Source organism: Plutella xylostella, chromosome 15 (genome assembly GCF_932276165.1).
Source record: "Plutella xylostella chromosome 15, ilPluXylo3.1, whole genome shotgun sequence".
Classification (NCBI taxonomy): domain Eukaryota; kingdom Metazoa; phylum Arthropoda; class Insecta; order Lepidoptera; family Plutellidae; genus Plutella; species Plutella xylostella.
The window spans coordinates 1,415,585-1,434,565 of record NC_063995.1 but is presented as its reverse complement, the minus strand read 5'-3'; the positions used below and the strand labels follow the sequence as shown (position 1 = coordinate 1,434,565).

The window sequence follows — 18,981 nt, the reverse complement described above, 5'->3', positions numbered from 1 at the left end:
CTTCAAACCGCCTGCCGTTCACCTTCGATCCCAGGCGAGTAATGCGTAGGTAATGTTAATGTGGCTCACGTAGCTCCGCTCACATCCTGGCATGCGCAGGCGCATATTCAAGCTGCGGCTTAGCTGTCAACGGTCATTGGTCGCGAGACCAATACCTGATTGATGAATTCATGAGTGATTGCTTTACATTATTCCACGAACTGAATTTTCTTATTTTGAGTTGTATGAAATTATGAATGATCGTACAGTCACTGTTGAAGTTGAAATTTCTACATAATTAAGGCATCTCTACATAATCTAATTCATCACGCATGTGGGATTGCCCCGCACGCGGTCATACCTACGTACAGTGCTCCAAAATTGATAATGCGCATAGAAATCTTTGACAGATCGGTTGTTTTCGATTATGTGACACATGATATTGACTCCTATTTCTTTCAAACAAGGTGCAAAATGCAAGCGTTTTTTTAAGGCTCTTACGATTTAATGATTCGGGTGTGAAGATCTGCATGTGCATTATTAATTTTGGACAAGTGTACCTATGTATGACAGAATACGAATTACGAATACTTCGCGAGATGAATCCCGTACGTTGTTAAAAACAGCCTAAATACATAGTTACCTGCCTATAGACACTATAGAGTGAACTCTTGGTAAGTAGTTTTAATTATCATTTGATTGGAACCAATATTTTTACTTATTCCAACTAAACTACAAAATGTACAAATACAAATCGTCCCATAGGTATATAGGTAGCACAAATGCAATGTCTGCACAGGTTTGCACAGATGTGTCTTAGTAGGTTGCCGCCCGAACAGTTAGCCCAAAAGTATGTAAGTACTTCCCAATTTCCTTATAGTCTGATGCTTTCTCAAGCCTTTCAAGCTTTCTGAGTGTCACAATTACTTACTAATTATTAAGAGAGCAATGCAAAGCAAGCGACTTCTTGCGAAACCCCATTCCGGCTAAAAAAATGCAAGTTGCGCCAAACGCATATAACGCATAACTTAAAACCTGCATACTAGTGCCTATCTACCTTAACTTGTGTCTACGAAGTCTGCAAATAAGGAGTTTGCGTAATGGCCGCAGTTTCCAAACGAAAAAGAAGAGGTCGGCGTTTCTGGACAAAGCCCCGAGTCAACACAACAACAAATCACTACACCCCTCGGCCAGCATTACCGGGCGTGTTATTTGCGGATAATGGCCGGAGAATCCTGGAAAATCGACCCCCGCGCCCGCGGCCGTACGGTGTGTTTAGTGTTGCTCGCAGGTTATAAGACTTATATAAGTGGACTTTGGAAGGTCATTACAGCTTACGAACAACCTAACAAATGTTAGAAACCCCCGGCATAACAGTGACTTTGTAACGGATAAGCAGATTTTGATAAAATATGGCTAAGAACACCGGGGGTAACATTACCTAACTATGACCCTAAAAAAACAAAACTAAAATCCACATCCAGAAACACATACGTTTTAGGTACACACAGACATATCCGTCGGTGGTAAAAATAATTAGCTACTGTATCTTGTATTAAACGATTGAACGACAAATGACAACTTTTGTTCGCGCGTTTTGTGTCGAGCTGAAGTAACCCACCTGGGTTTGTAAGGTTGTATTGTATTGTACAGGGAAGATAAATGGTTTATACAACACGGTAACTACGGTTTTTGTAAGTGTTTATTCTGCTAGTTCTTTTGTGATTATGTCTACTAGGTATGGATTAAGAATAAGGCAGGTTCCCATTTTCTCTTGTAAGATTTTTTTTTTTCTAAGAGAAAGACCGGACCGATTGTGAGGACTTTGCAAATCTTACCTTAAAATTGGATTTCGAATGACTTTATAGTAATTTTTTTATAACAAAACGCGTACTTTTCACACTTTCCCGCCCGCTATCCGCGTGTAAACAGAACATAACTCCGAAATGGGATCGGAGCCGCGAGAATTCTTGAATTATTCATGAACTCATCGGAAACAGCCGCTTTGCTTGTTAAATACTTAACATTAGAGTTTAAAAAGGGAGCTAAATGTACTTAAAATATCGATTTACAAACCAACCACTATATGACCGAAAAAAAACTTAGGTAAGTTTAGCCGTTTAGTCGTATCATCCATACCACAGACACGTATAACGTCCCATTTTTACGTCAGTAGTAAAAAACTAAAACACCTATTGTACGTCGTTATGTTAGGTCGTTAGGTTAGAGTGAGCGTTCGTGTAGGTACTTTTCGAAGGGTGGCCTGGCAATGGGCACTCAGGCGCAACAGCCGACACACATTCGGCGAGCAGACTACAACAGACTTACATTATTATAATACAAACTCACAAACCGATTTTTTACCAGATAACAATTAGCAGCAGCTGGCCAGTAAGGTATGTACGTTACTAATAAGCATATAGATTCTTGCTGTTATTTACTTTACCTAATTGGTTATGAACTTATGGATGAATAAGTATACCTTACTTAGTAAGTACTGAGAGGGCTGAGACATAAGTCTATGACAAACCACCATCAGTCATCAAAATGAGTCATAGCGTGGACATCATAGGACATAGAGGTAAGTATGTACGTTGTAGGTACGTAGATACATAGTAGGTACACAATATTCTGTGCGTTTCTTTACATGCAAGAGGCATATTCATTCCAATTCAACCATACAGGTAAAATTTAATGTGGAAATATTTTTGCGAAACATGATTGTCTTAAAGTTATAAGAAATGTATTTGCGTAGGAGGCCAAGGCTAAGTTGTGGATGTATTGTAGAGCCAGTCATTCGGATACTTTAAATAATACTAAGTGTAGAAGTATTTACAAATGTCGTTTCCGTAGTGAGTCATGGTATGTAAATTTTCATTCATATATGATTTAATTTTCGCGTTACGTAACATACGGGCTGAAACTTCAGTTACATATTATATTGTTGTAATTTATGTAAAATAATACACAGTATACCGTTTATGTGTAACCTATATTTTTGTAACCCATTGATTTAGGTATACATACCCAAACATATATTACTTGAAATCATTTGTTCTACCTGAAAACTGGTGTTATTTTGCCTATAACAATATTTATATACCTTGTGTTTTTAAAAAAGAAAAATGTAGAGTCAATCACCGCTATTTTTGACCCTATTTACCTATAAAACGATATACCCAGCAGTAACAGTAATTCCATGCCACCGAGCGGTAAGCATAAGAACTGTAACAAGTTAGCACACGCGTACCTAACTGATTATTAAAACTGTCGGTCGTCCTCCCTGCAGCCTTGTCAACGTAATTATTATAAAATACTTATTTACCTAGATCATCTAATGGTAAACTAACTAACGTACCAATGTAGATATATTATCTGTATAAGAACTAACCAATAAAATTAAGATAGTTTTAAGAACACTGTCACACATTAACACCAGGCAAAACAACAGCGATGACAAAAGGAGTGTGTGGCCACTGACAGGCGTCTGTTAAGTTCTCTGAAGACAGCTGACACTGGCCCTACCCTTCAAATGTTTGTTGCCATTATAATTGTAAGTGTGACTGTGTGAAACAAAGAAAAAAAAAAAAAAAAAAAAAAAAAAACAAGAAATGCACAACTGGGGGTTTTTAGTCGGTTAAAGGCCGACACTACCTGGGTCCCCTTCCCAGGTGTCTGAGTAGATTTTCCTCCAGGAGTGCAAAAAAAAAAAAATTATTAATAATATAAAAGATAAAATATATATATTATAAGCTTCCACATTGAGTAGTGAGTAGTTAAAAGATGAAGACAAAAAACAACCAAACTCTCACAATATATTGATCTCTCAAAAAGGCACGGACATAAAGTCTGTGGAGTGATAATAAAATCTTTAAAAAAAAAAAAAAAAAAAAAAAATGTAGATATACGTATATATGTTTTCATATAAGCAGATAAATAACCTCGAGTGGAGATCGCATAGTAGAGGCAAATTAAGGCAGCATAGGACCAAAAGGTCACTATTATGTATAGCTTGCGAAAAACAAAGTTTTTGAACGGTGTCGCCCTAAATCTCTATATACCTACTAAAGGTATAGTGCCACAAACTTATCTGTTCCGGTGAGAGCGAACTAAATTGGTCCATATAATCTATGTCAATATGAAATTCATTAGTACAGTAAGTAATGAGGTATGGACCAATTTAGTTCGCTCTCACCGGAACAGATAAGTTTGTGGCACTGTACCTACCACAAAGGTACGGATTGCATGACATTTTGTGTCAAGCTAGAGTACGGATCACGTATAGTGCCACAAACTTATCTGTTCCGGTGACAGCTCAAATAAATCTCTAATATTTCTTAATTCTATAAGATTTTAAGTTTGCTCGTATTGTTATTTCGCTCTTGCGGTGTTAATAAACCCATCTAATGTTTTAAAATATACAATTCATTAGTAAGTAATGAGATATGGATCAATTAAGTTCGCTGTCACCGGAACAGATAAGTTTGTGGCACTATACGGATGGTTCAAGGATGGTTTGATGAGTGAGTGATAGAGACTGAGACAGAACCATTTTTTCGCGTGACCTTATCTTACGTGCTCTTCCGTCAGCCACCTAATAAAAATGCTTTTACCTCAGTATAATCATCATAACCTCACTTCTAAATAGAAAATACTGCTAACCCTATGTTTACATCGCAATATTCGCAATACGGTCGAGCAGGTAAATGAAAAAAGATACAATCAAAAAAAAAAAAACTATCTCGTCTATTATTATTCTCAAGTTAACGATTTGCTTTTTGGAATCAGCTTCTTTAATGGCAAGGAGTGAAATCTCATGAGGAATGCTCCCTTCGTTATTTCTAACTCACAACTATAACTTTGATCCATGAGCACAAGCTACACTGAACTCTATTTCTTGCATGTTTGAATGTTTTCTTTTAAGACTTGTGGTTTTGCCTGGAGCGACCTGCTGGAATGCAATGCTAGGTTCCGTTCAGAAAGACCTAGGCTGAAGAATGGAAACCATTAAATATGACAAAGGCGTAGCTACATTTATCGTCATTAGGATATAATTGTGAATGTTTAATTCTGAATAGAATACTGATGCATTACCAATGCAACAGGCTTAATGTGTGGTCCTAAATTTATATATACAGGGTCTTGCAAAACAGCACTTTAATTCTGCGAGTTTCGGATCTAGTGCTTAGCAAAGCATAATACCTAAGTACTACTTCACAGTCACAGTTTCCGAATTCACAGTTCTGCCGCGGAAGACGCATTCCGCCTTGAATACCCGGCAAGGACTAACGAGGGGCCACGGGAAACGGCCAAGTGCGAACACAGCCTTAATATCATGTGTTTTTGTTAAAGATTATATACTAACAATTTTTTTGACATGTTTTACTAATTTACTATGGATGATATATCTTTAAATAAATGTTTAATAATAAATATATTCTAAAGTACGGTCAGGTGCAGAGAAACCTGACCTCCCTCTCATAGTAACAATATGTTTCTGAGAGGGGTCAGGTCTTTCTGCCCTTTACTGTACTTATGTATTTTCAGCTATTCAGGTGGCATTTTATAAGAATTGTTCCCGAAGCATGGTCCGTCAAAGTTACTACTAATTATTAGTAACGGGGCTGCTCCAGATACTAATTTTACGTTAAATATATTTTACAAATAAAAATCCTTTTAAGTTAAGTACCTAAGTAATACCTGCCTAATAAAAATCTTAAGGGTCCATAATTACTACAGGCGATGTTACGTCGCGTCGGGACTCAGGGCCCAAGATATGCATCTCCAACTTTAATAAGCTCTAAAGTATCCAAATTGATTCAGAAGAGGGTGGCGATACTGGCAATAATGAATAATTTATTCATATTTGAATGCTACTTACTCTTACACAGGTAGAGTAAGCGTTATGTATATTTATAAATGTAGGCATATGTATTTTACATAAATAAATTAATTTAGTTCGGGAAATCCTGAATCTAATATAGGTAACCTGCTAAGTACTTCCAATATAGGTACTTACTAAGTACCTACTTATTACCAGCAGTCACCGAACACATAATGTTCACTTCGGTCCCCCTTCTATAAAATGAACAAATTCCTTTCAAACTATAGCTTATTAAGCCAGTCCACAAACCCGTCACTTATCGAGTTAAGACTGGATTGTCTCGATGCCAGCCTTGGTCAAGCTGTCTAGAAAGTATACTGACTGGTGCTATTGCATTCTGCTACTTGATGTAGCTTACAGATTATTATTTATCCGACATCTTATTTACTTAACTATATTTACTACCTTACTGTTGGTGAAGAATTACAAAGTCAATCGTGTAACGTGGTAACGCTATGTATGTGCCCTAATCTACGTTATGAAAATATAAGTAATATGTAATGTAGAGGTAAAATCAAACAAACCGAAAAGTTATTCCCATAGGAGGGAGATAACTAAATGAATCCAATAATTTATAGATAACAAAATACTAACACTCTATTGATTAATTTTATTCTTTTTCACGTCTCATACAGTCAGTTTGCGCTGGGTGCACTTATATAAATATATACATTATCTCTGCTGATTGTACATACCAAGGTACATAGAGAAACTGGGGTTCAGTTGTCCACGACTGTGACTCACGCCGGCACAACTAGTAAATTTTAATGTATTCATAGCTGTTGCTGTTGTAGATGTAATAAATAAATAGTTGCAAGTTACAATGTGCTAGATGTTAGGTAACTAAACTTGGTACTTATAGTGATAATGTATGATAACATACATTGATAATGGCTAAGTAATCGCTTAACCAATTAATGGACTATCTCTAAGTCGAGCTACTTCAAAGTGCCCGCTTTAAAATAATGCCCTATGTATGAGACCTGAGACCTGCCTAAAAACTATATAAAACTAACTAGTACCTACCGAAGTAATGTAGGAGATATTAACCAAAGCTGACCAAAAATTGCGAAGTAAGTAGGTACCTAATAAGTACTTTGGTAAAATCAGCGCAAACTCTTGATATTTAAGTACCCAAGTACTTGAAATCAATGTAACTATAGGTAAAACATACTCGATAGATTAGTCTATGTCGATAGTAAAGGAAAGATAGTAGAGCAAAATTTTCTGGTGATGTCATAACAATCTGTTATGGTACTTATATAATAATGTCCTCCTAGCCGAATTTCGACTACGGCGGCCAATCTCGATTGAGATCAGCCATCTACGCAGGAGTAGATTATAGTGCCCAAGTGTGTGCGCAGTACACAGGAGCACTCTCTGTTCCATCACTCTCATAGCCCAATGGGACGGATTGACCGACACGACTGGAGAGAGCTAGGCGCAGGACCGACTGCTTTACATGCCCATCCGACAGCATGGATCGTTTCACTGTTTCGGACATCAGGTGATCAGCCTTCTATGTCCTAACCAAACTTAGAACCACAATTTAGAAACACAAATTGATGGTTCCACCCGGGAATCGAACCCGGGACCCCTGGGTCGTGAAGCGAAGCTTCTACCACTAGACCACAGAGACAGTTATACAGAGGTACTTATATAGCCGTATGCGGTAGATGTGTGTAGGTAGGTCGCTCGGCAAAGGTGTACCGAAACAAGATTTCGCAAATCGATTTTCAAAAACGAAACAAACAAGACTCGAGAATAATTTGCGAACTGGCCCTTGTAATAACCGCTTATTACTTAAAAATCGGCGTTGTTAGGTTGTTACAGACGTCTCATTAAATCTTAAGTCTGGTTTCCAGTCACTTTCTCGCCATGTTGTGAACATTGTAAGAAAGAAAGAATGCTCGTCAATTTCCCACAGTGATGCAAAAACTGGCGTACAGAGAAATGTCTCGCGCGTACCTTACTTGAAGGCAGTCTTTACCATAAGCACTCGGCTTAGAAACGCTTTTCTGATGGTTGGTTAAGAGAACATACAGCTTCATCGTTGTTTTCATTTGAGAACATCATCATTTCATGCAATGATGTTGCCTGATGTTGTGCCTAGTGCCGCTAATCTTGAAAATGACGCAACGCATTTGAGCACCGTTTTGAATACTAACATCAAAAAGTGCTCAGGCAAGGCAAGGTTAATCCGCATTGCCTTCCCACCTACCACAGAATCACAGGTCGCATGTGAAATGGCGGTAACAACGCTTGTACATAGCACAGCCAATTGCCAATTTATGAGTGTTCGTAATCGAATTTATTTCAGGGTTGATTTATTTTATGTTACAATATCCTTTTAAGGACATTGAAATGGGCTCGGATTAATTCCTTTTACTGGAAATAAATCAGGTTTACGTAGGTAAATTTACTTATTATTAGTGAGTGTTTCAACAGGTAAGGAAAGCTCTTTTAAGTTTTGTTACATACCTATATACCTACATGTACACAGCCAGGTCGCTAAGGCTACTTAACTTGAAGGCGGAACAAATTCCTCATTGTGTTTAAATATTTATGTTTATTCAAAATAGCCTTATAAATGCGATGCCAAGTGGCTTTCAGCATTCATTATTGTTGGATGTATTTGCATGCACGCTGCGCCTCCGTGTAGCGAGCTCCCACTGAGAGATACTCGTCAAGAGAAAGGGCAATAGAAACCTCTTGAGAATAATTCGCAACAGCTTCTCATCATAGCATTTTTTATGACACAACACTCGCGTCACAACGCACGTGAGACAGTAAAAGCTAAAGTGATAAAACAGTACTGAAATAACAGTTAAAAAGCGTAAATACTCTATCCAGATGAATTCCTGTGATTGCGACTGTACGCTCCGTCAAGTGTCTTTGTCTCAGCTCCATATAAAAGACATCAACGCGCTCACGTAGGCGATAAGTTCTACACAAATGGTATTGAAATGGCATGCAACTAGGAAGTTGCAATTAGATACTTATTTGAATTGACGTTAGCAAATGCGGTTGCATAGGTACCTGATACATTGTTTACATTAAGTTTTGTAACAGTACAGCAGATGGTTCTTACTGATACTTACCCGTAATTTATCACGATGATAGAGACTTATTCAGTCAGTTACCTTGACGAAAGTAAACATTTAAAACATGAACATATTACCTAATCCTTGCATCACAGACAATATGAATGGTCTACACGGTACACAAAACCCGCAAAGTGAGTTCCACTATTGATACAAACCGAGCGAGTTCCATAGATGAGTGGACGACGAATAAGGCTAGCTAAATAGACAACACACACCTTTGGGCGCTGCGTGAGGCAATCCTTGCACTTGGGGTCACTTCAAATTGATTGATTGAACAAACATCGAAGTGGTGGGTGCACTGAACAACACTTGAGCACTGTTTGTAGTTTACGCGGATGAGTGTGGGGGCGGCATGGAGGGGGGACACGTGCGCGCGCGCCGATCGGCCCGTGGGTACTGGCGGGGACCGCGGCCCGGACCGGAGCCCCCGAGGTGAGCGGAGCCGCGACCTCCAGCCATGCCCACGGAGCCAGCGGAGGCCTAACCTAAGGCTGTGACCTAAATGTGCCAGCGCAGATCGAGAGATGCTATTTCGATGGCATTGTGTATTCTTATGTAATGTTATGCTTAAACACCAATTTGCATACTTGATTTGTAATGGTTTGCAGTCGATTTTGTTTTCAGCCTGTCTTGAGGTTAGGTTCGTATTCAGGTCTTACCCATGAGAAAACATTTTACTTAATACATCCACCACATCCATCCTCGGTTGGACTAGCTGGATTGGACCACCGACCTAAAGTCGTATAACGTTAGTTTACGTTAGTACCTAGTCACTATTTATGATACGATCCTTTTCATCAGATTTTCATAGTACGCTGATCGACTTTAAGTCGGTGGTCCAGTCCAGTCCAACCAAGGGTCGATTCGAATTATTAGGTACTGCAGCCTTCTAGATTATCTGTATGCTATAGGGGTAGAGGGCTGGTCATAATACCTATGTGCCGAAGAACCAATAACAGTAGGGGAGACCACGAACAGGCACGCCCGCTAGACCGAACTTAGACATAAGACAGGTAGCAGGTAGAGTGGGTAGAAAGTATTTAGTGGCTCCATGAGGAAGGCCACAACGACAAGTCCACAAAGTGTTGTGGCGCTCATTGGGGGAGGCCTTTTTCCAGTAGAGAACATTTGCCGTTCTCTTTGTATTTAAATATTCTCAGAATAATAACGACCTCTCACTTTATCTTTCTATCCTTCTTTTCTTGTATTTAGTATCTACATGAACGTACTCATCGTATATTAGTGTTGTACTAAAATTAATGTCTATGAATGTATGAATATCGATAAGTATTTAGTGTTATGCTTGACGGTCAACCAGCTGATTTCCCCATAAATTTAGTTTATTTACTTCACTGCCTCTCTGGATGGACCCTAAAGCTAAATATTCAAATAGAATAAAGTCTCCAATCAAAATCAGAACAAAAATTACATATCGATAAATTGAAGACATTGCGATTGCTTGCTCCACATCCCAACACTATAAAAACAAATAAAGTCAAAAACAGCTGTCGAATTTTGTTATTGTGAATGGTGTGTGTTGTGGATTTGTCCAATTATATAAACTTAAAACTTGGACTTTCACTCGATTTCTACCTACGGACTTACTCAGACTTCCAAACCCAACCAAAATGCAGACTTTACGGCAACTTGTCCTGGCTTCAGGTAAACAAAAATAGGTTATTTGTCTACTATTTTGTATCGTCTGCCGGGAAACGCGGAAATTAACCCTCTCAACTTTGTTACAGGTTTTAAAATGAGGAGAAAGGTTTTCACGCAAACCTTTTGCCAGGAGAAGTACAAACGTTACTCAACTACGCCTCCTGGGGTGAAAGCCGAGCAGCAGTTTAGCATACCTAAAGGTATCCTAGGGCAGCCCACCTGTCACACGCACCCCCACATGATAGGGCCGGGGCAGCTGACGTGCGGGATCACTCAGGCGGAGTACCGGGAGAGACGGGAGACGCTGGTGGCCAAGCTGCTAGCCGAGTCACAGGACGCTCATAAGAACCATATTGTGAGTATGAGAAATTGATTTTTATGGTGATGGTGACCTAATTGAAATATTTGATGATGAATTCAAGTGTAAATGGAAATCATCATTGCATTACATTCTTGAGTGTATACAAATAAAAAATATTCTATCTTTCTACATGCTCGCTCTAAAACCTTTTAAAGAAATAAAATACCACACCCATATTTTTTAAGACAAAGTGTGAATTACAAACAAACTATTAAGTCTTGTTAAATTTATATTTCCACGTGTACATTTCAGATAGTGATCCCAGCGGCGTGCAAGCAGTACATGTCGGACAAGATCCCGTACACGTTCCGGCAGAACTCCGACTTCTACTACCTGACAGGGTGCCTGGAGCCATCCGCTGTACTTGTGATACTGAAAACCCCGCAGACTGAAGATTTCAAGGTATAAAATGCATTAAAAACATCAAAAATTATTTACTCACACAGCACCTTTGCATTCTTTAGCTCTGCATCTAACTTTGCTGTGATGTAAGAAATTTAAAAATATACCTAAGTAATCACATTCAGGGTGTAATCATCCAAGAAGTCCACAACACTGTTTCTTCTCTCTCGTATCCAGAAGCTACTTATACATATTAATTATTACGATATTCTGGCCACTCTTGAGCTGCCCTATAAGGCCTATAAGGGAAAACGTTGACTTTTGGGACATTCTGTATATGTATATCACTACATCATTCACCCCCTCACATCCCACACTATATACACTTTGTGCCAAAAATCACACTAAATCTTCCATCTCCCTCCCCCAGAGCATGTAGGGCATCCCACACTAGAAATACTTTGGGACTTACCATCAAAACTGAGACACATGCTAAATGCTGTGATTTGGCTATCAAACGCCTTATAAATATGTCAAATTTTAATGGACAACATTTCATTTTCTTTACCCTATATTTTTATTAGTTATTCGGAAAGTTTATAGAAAATTAGGGGACCCGTATTTTTTTATTTTGTATATACATAAATTTTTGCATGTTATTTTTAACTTTAAAGTTAATTATTTTAAAACCGGAAGTGACGTCACATATTAGGCTCAATTTTTATTTTTGTCTATTGCCTAAGTCTCGCAAAAAAATATAAATGACACTGACAAGTGACATTTAAACTTTGTTTACATGCCAACCAACAAATGGGTCATTTTCAAATGACCTTGATATTTCTGATGATCGAAATTAGGTACTTACCATGTAAAAAAATAAGCAGAAGCATTTTTTCAGCTGTGTAGGCGGTGGCATGCTCTGGGACATATTATATAGAGGTCATCTCTTAATAATAAATAAAAAAATAGTCAGAAAGTGTCAGAACAGAATTAATGAAAATGACCCAAATAAACAATAACGTCACGATAAAACGTCAACGTCAATCAAAAATGAAAGTGACAGTTACTTTGTTTTTAAATCTATAGGCTTTGATCATCAAAATGCATCGCACCTGATGCATGACGTCATCAGCACTTTTTTACTATTTTATGATTTTCTCGAAAATGATATATCCAAAAAATACAAAAACATTTTTTTTGTGGCCTTTAGAGCTAAATCTCGAAATGGTTTTCGATTTATAGCAGCTTTAGTTTTTTGAAATGTTGTCCATTAAAAAATCCCGTCAAACTAGCTTTTATTTTTTTGACAGTTACACCTCTCACTCTAAATCTTCCATCTCCCTCCCCCCAGAACATCCTGTTCGTGCACGACAAGGACGCGCAGGCGGAGCTGTGGGAGGGCCCGCGCTCGGGCTGCGCCGCCGCCGCGCGCCTCTTCGCCGTCGACGAGGCGAGGCCGGTCGAGAGCTTCCAGAACTTTCTTAATAAGTGAGAACGTAAATTAATATTCTATTCTTAACTGACTTACATATTACATACAATAATATGCTCATTACTTTCCGAAGAGATAGTCTGGTCAAGTGAATCTAAAGTGGAGTCCTATTATAAATGAAGTGGTTCGTAGCAAGCATCTATTGCAGGGTTTAAAGCTCCATTTTCGGCTTTCATGTGACCATGGTTTAATGCAGCCTTTGCCATTCTCCTATGCCAAATAGTTCACATTTAAAATGTGCGAGTGCAATAAACGCTAATATTTAATTTACATAAAATACCTAAGTACTCCATTCTAGGTGATCCTCTAACTGTTCCAGGATAAATTTAGCCTTTCTATTTATTATTCACACATTATTTTGTGTATGCATGGCAACATGTGCTAACATAAAATTATAAAAAAACATACTCTATTTTACGTTCTCCTGTAACTATTGCCTTTCTATTACTCACACTTTATTTATATCAACATACACGAACCAATGCAATAAACGCCAACACAATCCACCACCACAGGACCACAGCCTCGTCCCGATCAACCCTCTGGTACCACAGCGAGTCGCCAGCCAACCCGGAACTCCACCCCACCATACGAGCCTCACTCCGGGACTCCACCACCCTGGCTGACCCGCGCCGCGCGTTGCACTTCATGAGGGTTGTGAAGTCCCCGGCTGAGATCGAGCTGATGAGGGAGACGTGCTATGTGGGCGCGCAGGCGATCAATATGGCTATGGCTTGCACTAAGCCTGGTGAGTTAAACGTCTGGTAAAAATAATAGGTGTATTTGTTGTAAGTTTGAAATCGATGGGCTGATAAAAATGTGTTGTAATACACTCGTCATTAAAGAAATAATATGAAAATGCGGCCGTTACATGCGTATGAGTAAGCGTATTGACAGACCTACGATTAGAGCGAGATAGCACGAGCCTATACCGCCATTTTGATATTTTTTCTTTATTCACGTACAGTATCTGGCATAACTAAATTAATAATTCCTCAAAAATGGTTCTGGTGTTTTAGCTTCCGATGCGGGAAACATGCTATGATATATGCTCACACCTGGTCATCATTAGCATATACTAAACCAACACATAATAAGCTTCTCCCGTCACAAAAAAAATCTGCCATTCTAAATATTTTTTCTAACATTTCTTTTTAACCTTCTCTCACCTCTTCCAACCACCCCCAGGCATATCAGAGAGCATAGTCCAAGCCGTCCTAGACTATAGCTGCCGGCAGGCGGGAGCGGAGCACCCGGCCTTCCCGCCCGTGGTGGCCGGGGCGGCGCGCGCCACGCACATACACTATGTGGCGAACAACCAGCTGTTGGGGGATGGGGATTTGTTGTTGGTTGATTCTGGTTAGTACAGGAGTATTTTTCTGAATATGAGGTTTTCTTAGTTTGATGGTAGTTGAGGCTTGTTGTTTGTGGCCACTGTGCACTGTAAGGCATTTCATATTATTTACTTACCACCATCATAGAATGTGATATTGTAAAACACAATAGCATATCCCTTCCCTCACAACCAAATCAAACTGGTTTATTGATATGGTTCAATTATTCCCTCTCAGTGGCACTATAGTCTATGAAAAGATATGTGATATCAACAGCATTTCAGCAAATGCTGAGTCGGACCCCTTTTCGTTTTTTTTTATTTTTTACTATTTCAACGGCATATCTTCCCACCAGGCAGTCAGCGCTGGCTGTACAACTCGGACATCTCGCGCACGTGGCCGGTGTCGGGGCAGTACTCCAAGCATCAGAGGATCTTGTACGAGCTCGTTTTAGCTGTGCAGGTGAGGACTGTTGTCTGGCTGAAGATAGTGCCTTTAGTTTATGACCGAGTTGTCGAGGGAGTTACAGGTCACTATAAAAATATCACGTAGTTTAGACAAGCGAGTTGCTTGTGCAGGTGATGAGTGACCTTAAACATAAACATATTACAGTTCCCCAAAATTGATAATGCACATAGAAATCTTCGTCATTGTTCGGCAACGGTCGTATTCCCGAGCGTTAGAAAACTATTATGTATTTAGAGTGGTTAAGTGCATTTTCTTCATGAAATTTTAGTAGAATTATGTAATTGGTGCTAAAAGAGATAATTGATTTATCAGTAACGAAATTTGATTCGATAATTCATAAAAAAAAAAAAAACACGCACTCACGCCTTGTACTGTATGTACTCCCTTGCGGGGTAGGCAGAGGTGCATTGCTGCACCCACTTTTCGCCAGAGTGTTATGTTAGTCCCAATGTAATAGGGGGCGGGCCTATTGCCATTTTACGGGCCCATCCAAGACCTGAGAACAAATATCTGTGTTTAAACAAATATCTGCCCCAGCCGGGAATCGAACCCAGGACCATCGGCTCAGTAGTCAGGGTCACTAACCACTACGCCATTCGGTCGTCTAATAGTCTAGATAATTCATAATATTCCATAATATTAAAATTTAAAGTAAAGTAAAGTAAAGTAAAATATGCTTTATTGCCAAAATAAAAATGACCTTACATAACTTATTCTACATTATAACTAATTTACTTCTAAAATGTTACAGTAGGTACTTTTCAAGTGTCTTACTGAAGCTGATGTAAAGATGGATGAAAGAAGGTTTGAATAACACAAGGTTTATATTATAAGGAGAAATGGATTTCAAACACAGGTTTATATAAAAAAATTGAAATCTCAGTTCAAAAGTATTTACAGCACTGATTATTTCACATTAATAAAAATGTTTACATTAAAATCTCAGTTCAAAAGTATTTACAGCGCTGATCATTCACAATAATATTACAATTACAAACTTGGTCTTTTGGGTGTGGCTTTATTGGCAAAGTGAAGTCTATCAATGTGACGCATATTTTATTCTTAAATGTGCCTCATAATATGGCATCGTCAAAAATAATTAAAGTTGAAATTAAATTCACATTTGAAAAAAATAACAAGAACGATGTGTAATTGCAGCTCTTTATAATTCCACAATAGTAATATTGATCTTGACCTTGAGACCCTTGACTGATCGGTGACAGCCACCGACCGCCCAAATTGTTTTTGATTATGTGTCACATGATATTGACTACTATTTCTTTCGAACAAGGATCAAAATGCAAGTGCTTTGTTTAAGGCACTGATTCGGGTGTTTCCGGGAATACGACAGTTTGCGAAGATTTGCATGCGCATTATTAATATGGGAGAACTGTACATATTTGCAATAAATATATTACTATTACTAAACTTCTCTTGTAACTCTTATGAAAAAATTACTAGTTAGGAATAAGGAGTAAACTGAAAACCCGTGTATACACTTGAGATTTATTGTCGAATAGAAAAAGGATATAGATCAAACCACAGATACAAACCAACCACAGTTCAGAAACTTTGTTCTTAACAGATGCGACGTCGCAAAAACATCTCCTTCTCAGTTGCGGTGAAGAGAGCGTGACGTCGTGCGTGTTGAAGAGTTGGTACCAACCAATTCGTACGGGCTCGTATATCGCAAACACAAGAAAATACCTGTGTTAATTAAAAAAAACATCCTGTGGTATCTTTAGTACCTTGTCGAACTAACAAACCTTGTATGTTCAAATGCATACAGCGGTTTGTGAGTTTGACAAGGTACACAAGTGCACAGCTACCTATGAAACTGTATGAATTTGTTAACATTGTGTTGCAGAAACGCCTAATCGAGTTATTAAGCGAGTACCGGCCGCCATTGGACCAGCTGTTCGACTCCATGTGCCGCCTGCTCGGGCAGCACCTGCAGCAGGAGGGGATCCTGCCGCGGAATATTGATGGGAACGAGCTTATTGGGGTAAGGAAACTAAGGAACTCATGTATCTTTACTTCTGTATAGGTATACTTTTAAGCCCTGTCTAGAGAAGCGAAGAAACGCATTTTTTTACTGGTAGAACTTCGGTAATACCTAGATTAAAAAAAACAGTCCGTCCGCCATTTTGGATTCGTTTGTTTATTGACGCGGTTTATACGAAATCAGGTACGTATACTAGCTTAGGTATGCTTATAAGTCGCACCTTTCAGGTAACAAATTGACAATTTCAGCCGGTAGAGTAGAGTATATACTGTACTACGGTTTCAGCTAGACATCACAGCTCTGTCCACCATTTTAGATTCGTTTGTTTATTGACGCGGTCTATAGTAGAAACGCCTGATCTCAATACTGCGCTCGTACCGGCCGCCATTGGACCAGCTGTTCGACTCCATGTGCCGCCTGCTCGGGCAGCACCTGCAGCAGGAGGGGATCCTGCCGCGGAATATTGATGGGAATGAACTTATTGGGGTATGTTGTTGAAGAGCTTAGTTTTGTGGATCCCTATGATGAAACTTATACATAGTTTTAGTTTCGCACCGAAATCAAGTATTGTAATTGTAATTAAGGCCATCGTTTTCCCGAAATAACCCCGCGAGTCACTAGGTATAGAAGTCGAAAAACTAACGAACGAGCGCTTTTATGTCGATTCCTGTAGTTACCCCAGATCTAGACAGACTATTTAAGTGTACACGGGTTCGTTATCGACGCCGTTAAATCGTATTATGCGCGTTCCACCAATCACAGCGCCGTATTTATGGTCAAACGCGTTATAATGACGTTTATATAAGTCGATAACGGACCCGTTTTGCGGCTGCAGAGGTGCTCTTCCGTTCCGTATCAACACTCACCCGCTACCTCCTCCTATTGCAGAAAGCGTACCGTCTGTGCCCGCACCACGTGTCGCACTACCTCGGGCTGGACGTGCACGACACGCCGCTCGTGCGCCGCAGCCAGCCCGTCACCGCCGGCATGGTCGTCACTGTGGAACCAGGTGGGCATGGTAGTCACTGTTGAACCAGAACTGAACTACTGACTACCAGAACTGGCTATCAAGGCCTTTTATTGGTGTTTAGTCACTAGTCAATGTCGTAGATGCAAATGATAAATCGGTATGAGTCTTTAACTGAATGAGACAGCAACAATACAACATCACGGAATAGCTGGAACAACATACCTCCCGTTACTCCTCATATGAAGATTTTAGTAGTATTTTACATCGTTTGTCCGTCGCTACTGGCGGTATAGCTGTAGAGTACCGCCTGTGACGTAGCTCAGTCACCCTTACGGCTTATACCACTTTCGCAAAATGCTCTGTATTAATGTAACGGTAATTGTACATCTTTCTAAAGCCCACTTCACACCCACAGGCATCTACATCCGTCCGGACGACGACTCAGTGCCCGTCGAGTTCCGCGGCTGTGGCGTCCGCGTGGAGGACGACGTGTTGTTGACAGACGCCGGCGCGGACGTGCTGACCGCGCTGTGTGTGAAGGAAGTTGCGGATGTGGAGGCTATTGTGGGGAAGCATAGTTTGTAGGGGGGTTTAGAGTGTGTAGGTTGTAGGTGAAAAATAAGGAAGTTAACCGGTTGGATCCTATGAAATCAGATGCAATAAAAATCTATTGTTTTTCGCCCAATATCGCAACTGCGGGACACAAAAGGTAAGCGGACTTATAACAAACTTAGATACACATACATACAGTGCTGCGATCCCAGATAATATTGACACGTTGCACGTTGCCGATAGGATATTACATTACCTACTCTATGATTATTAGTCAGGCGGTTTATTTTCAAACGTTACCGACACAAGCGCTTATAACCTATTGGAAAGTATCAAAATTGTTCGCGGCATAGTGTGTATTATTTTATAAGTAAAAAAAATACAAGTGTACTCGTAGGTACAAAGGTATAATATAAGCGCGCTTTGTCTTGAGTTTTCAGCTTATTGATAAAGAAGGAACCGTAGTCCGTTTAGATGTATAGTATAAAGTCTGTTTAAGATTAAAGTGTGCGACAAAGTTATAGTTTACCGTAGCAGTGTGTATATTTATAAGATTAGTGAATTAATATGACTAGTCTCCAAGTCTCATTAGAAAACAACATAAACTGGGTCAAATAATAAAAGTATTTTACTACATACTCAGTTAAGATTATAATCGTAAGAAGGTTGACTCTCCTTGGAAAAAGTCAGACCAGCTCATGGAGAAGCTACCTCGTAAGTCATAGTTACATTATTTTATAACTCGCTGACAATAATCTAACTTGTGTAGTTGAGATAAAGTAAGTGATTGTATCGTGATTGCTGTAAATAATTGTTGTTTTGTACATA

At 39.3% G+C, this 18,981-nt stretch overlaps 2 protein-coding genes across 4 annotated transcripts in view; one reads left to right on the top strand and one right to left on the bottom strand.

Annotated features, from left to right (window-relative positions):
• The window catches only part of LOC105393718, a 41,432-nt gene extending 31,951 nt beyond the window's left edge, over positions 1-9,481 (bottom strand). For 2 of the 3 annotated variants that reach the window (XM_048626078.1, XM_048626079.1), the window contains exon 1: positions 9,186-9,480. The gene's annotated coding sequence lies outside the window, so the exon portion shown is untranslated. Of the gene's footprint in view, positions 1-9,185 lie in introns of all 3 variants that reach the window. The other variant, XM_048626077.1, reaches the window with a different exon arrangement.
• Positions 9,482-10,446: 965 nt separating this feature from the next.
• On the top strand, positions 10,447-18,216 carry LOC105393715 (xaa-Pro aminopeptidase 3). The gene is made up of 10 exons (XM_048625865.1): positions 10,447-10,632; positions 10,716-10,984; positions 11,243-11,392; positions 12,684-12,820; positions 13,340-13,572; positions 14,013-14,183; positions 14,514-14,620; positions 16,494-16,631; positions 17,520-17,640; positions 18,017-18,216. Exons 1-10 carry the CDS (start codon positions 10,599-10,601, stop codon positions 18,184-18,186), a joined length of 1,530 nt encoding a protein of 509 aa, XP_048481822.1. The 5' UTR covers positions 10,447-10,598; the 3' UTR covers positions 18,187-18,216.
• The last annotated feature ends 765 nt before the right edge of the window (positions 18,217-18,981 follow it).

Coding starts and splice junctions, on each gene's coding strand:
- LOC105393715 (XM_048625865.1), top strand. CDS start 10,599: ATGCAGACTTTACGGCAACTTGTCCTGGCTTCAG. Junction 14,621..16,493: donor AGCTCGTTTTAGCTGTGCAG/GTGAGGACTGTT, acceptor ATTGTGTTGCAG/AAACGCCTAATCGAGTTATT. Junction 16,632..17,519: donor ATGGGAACGAGCTTATTGGG/GTAAGGAAACTA, acceptor CTCCTATTGCAG/AAAGCGTACCGTCTGTGCCC.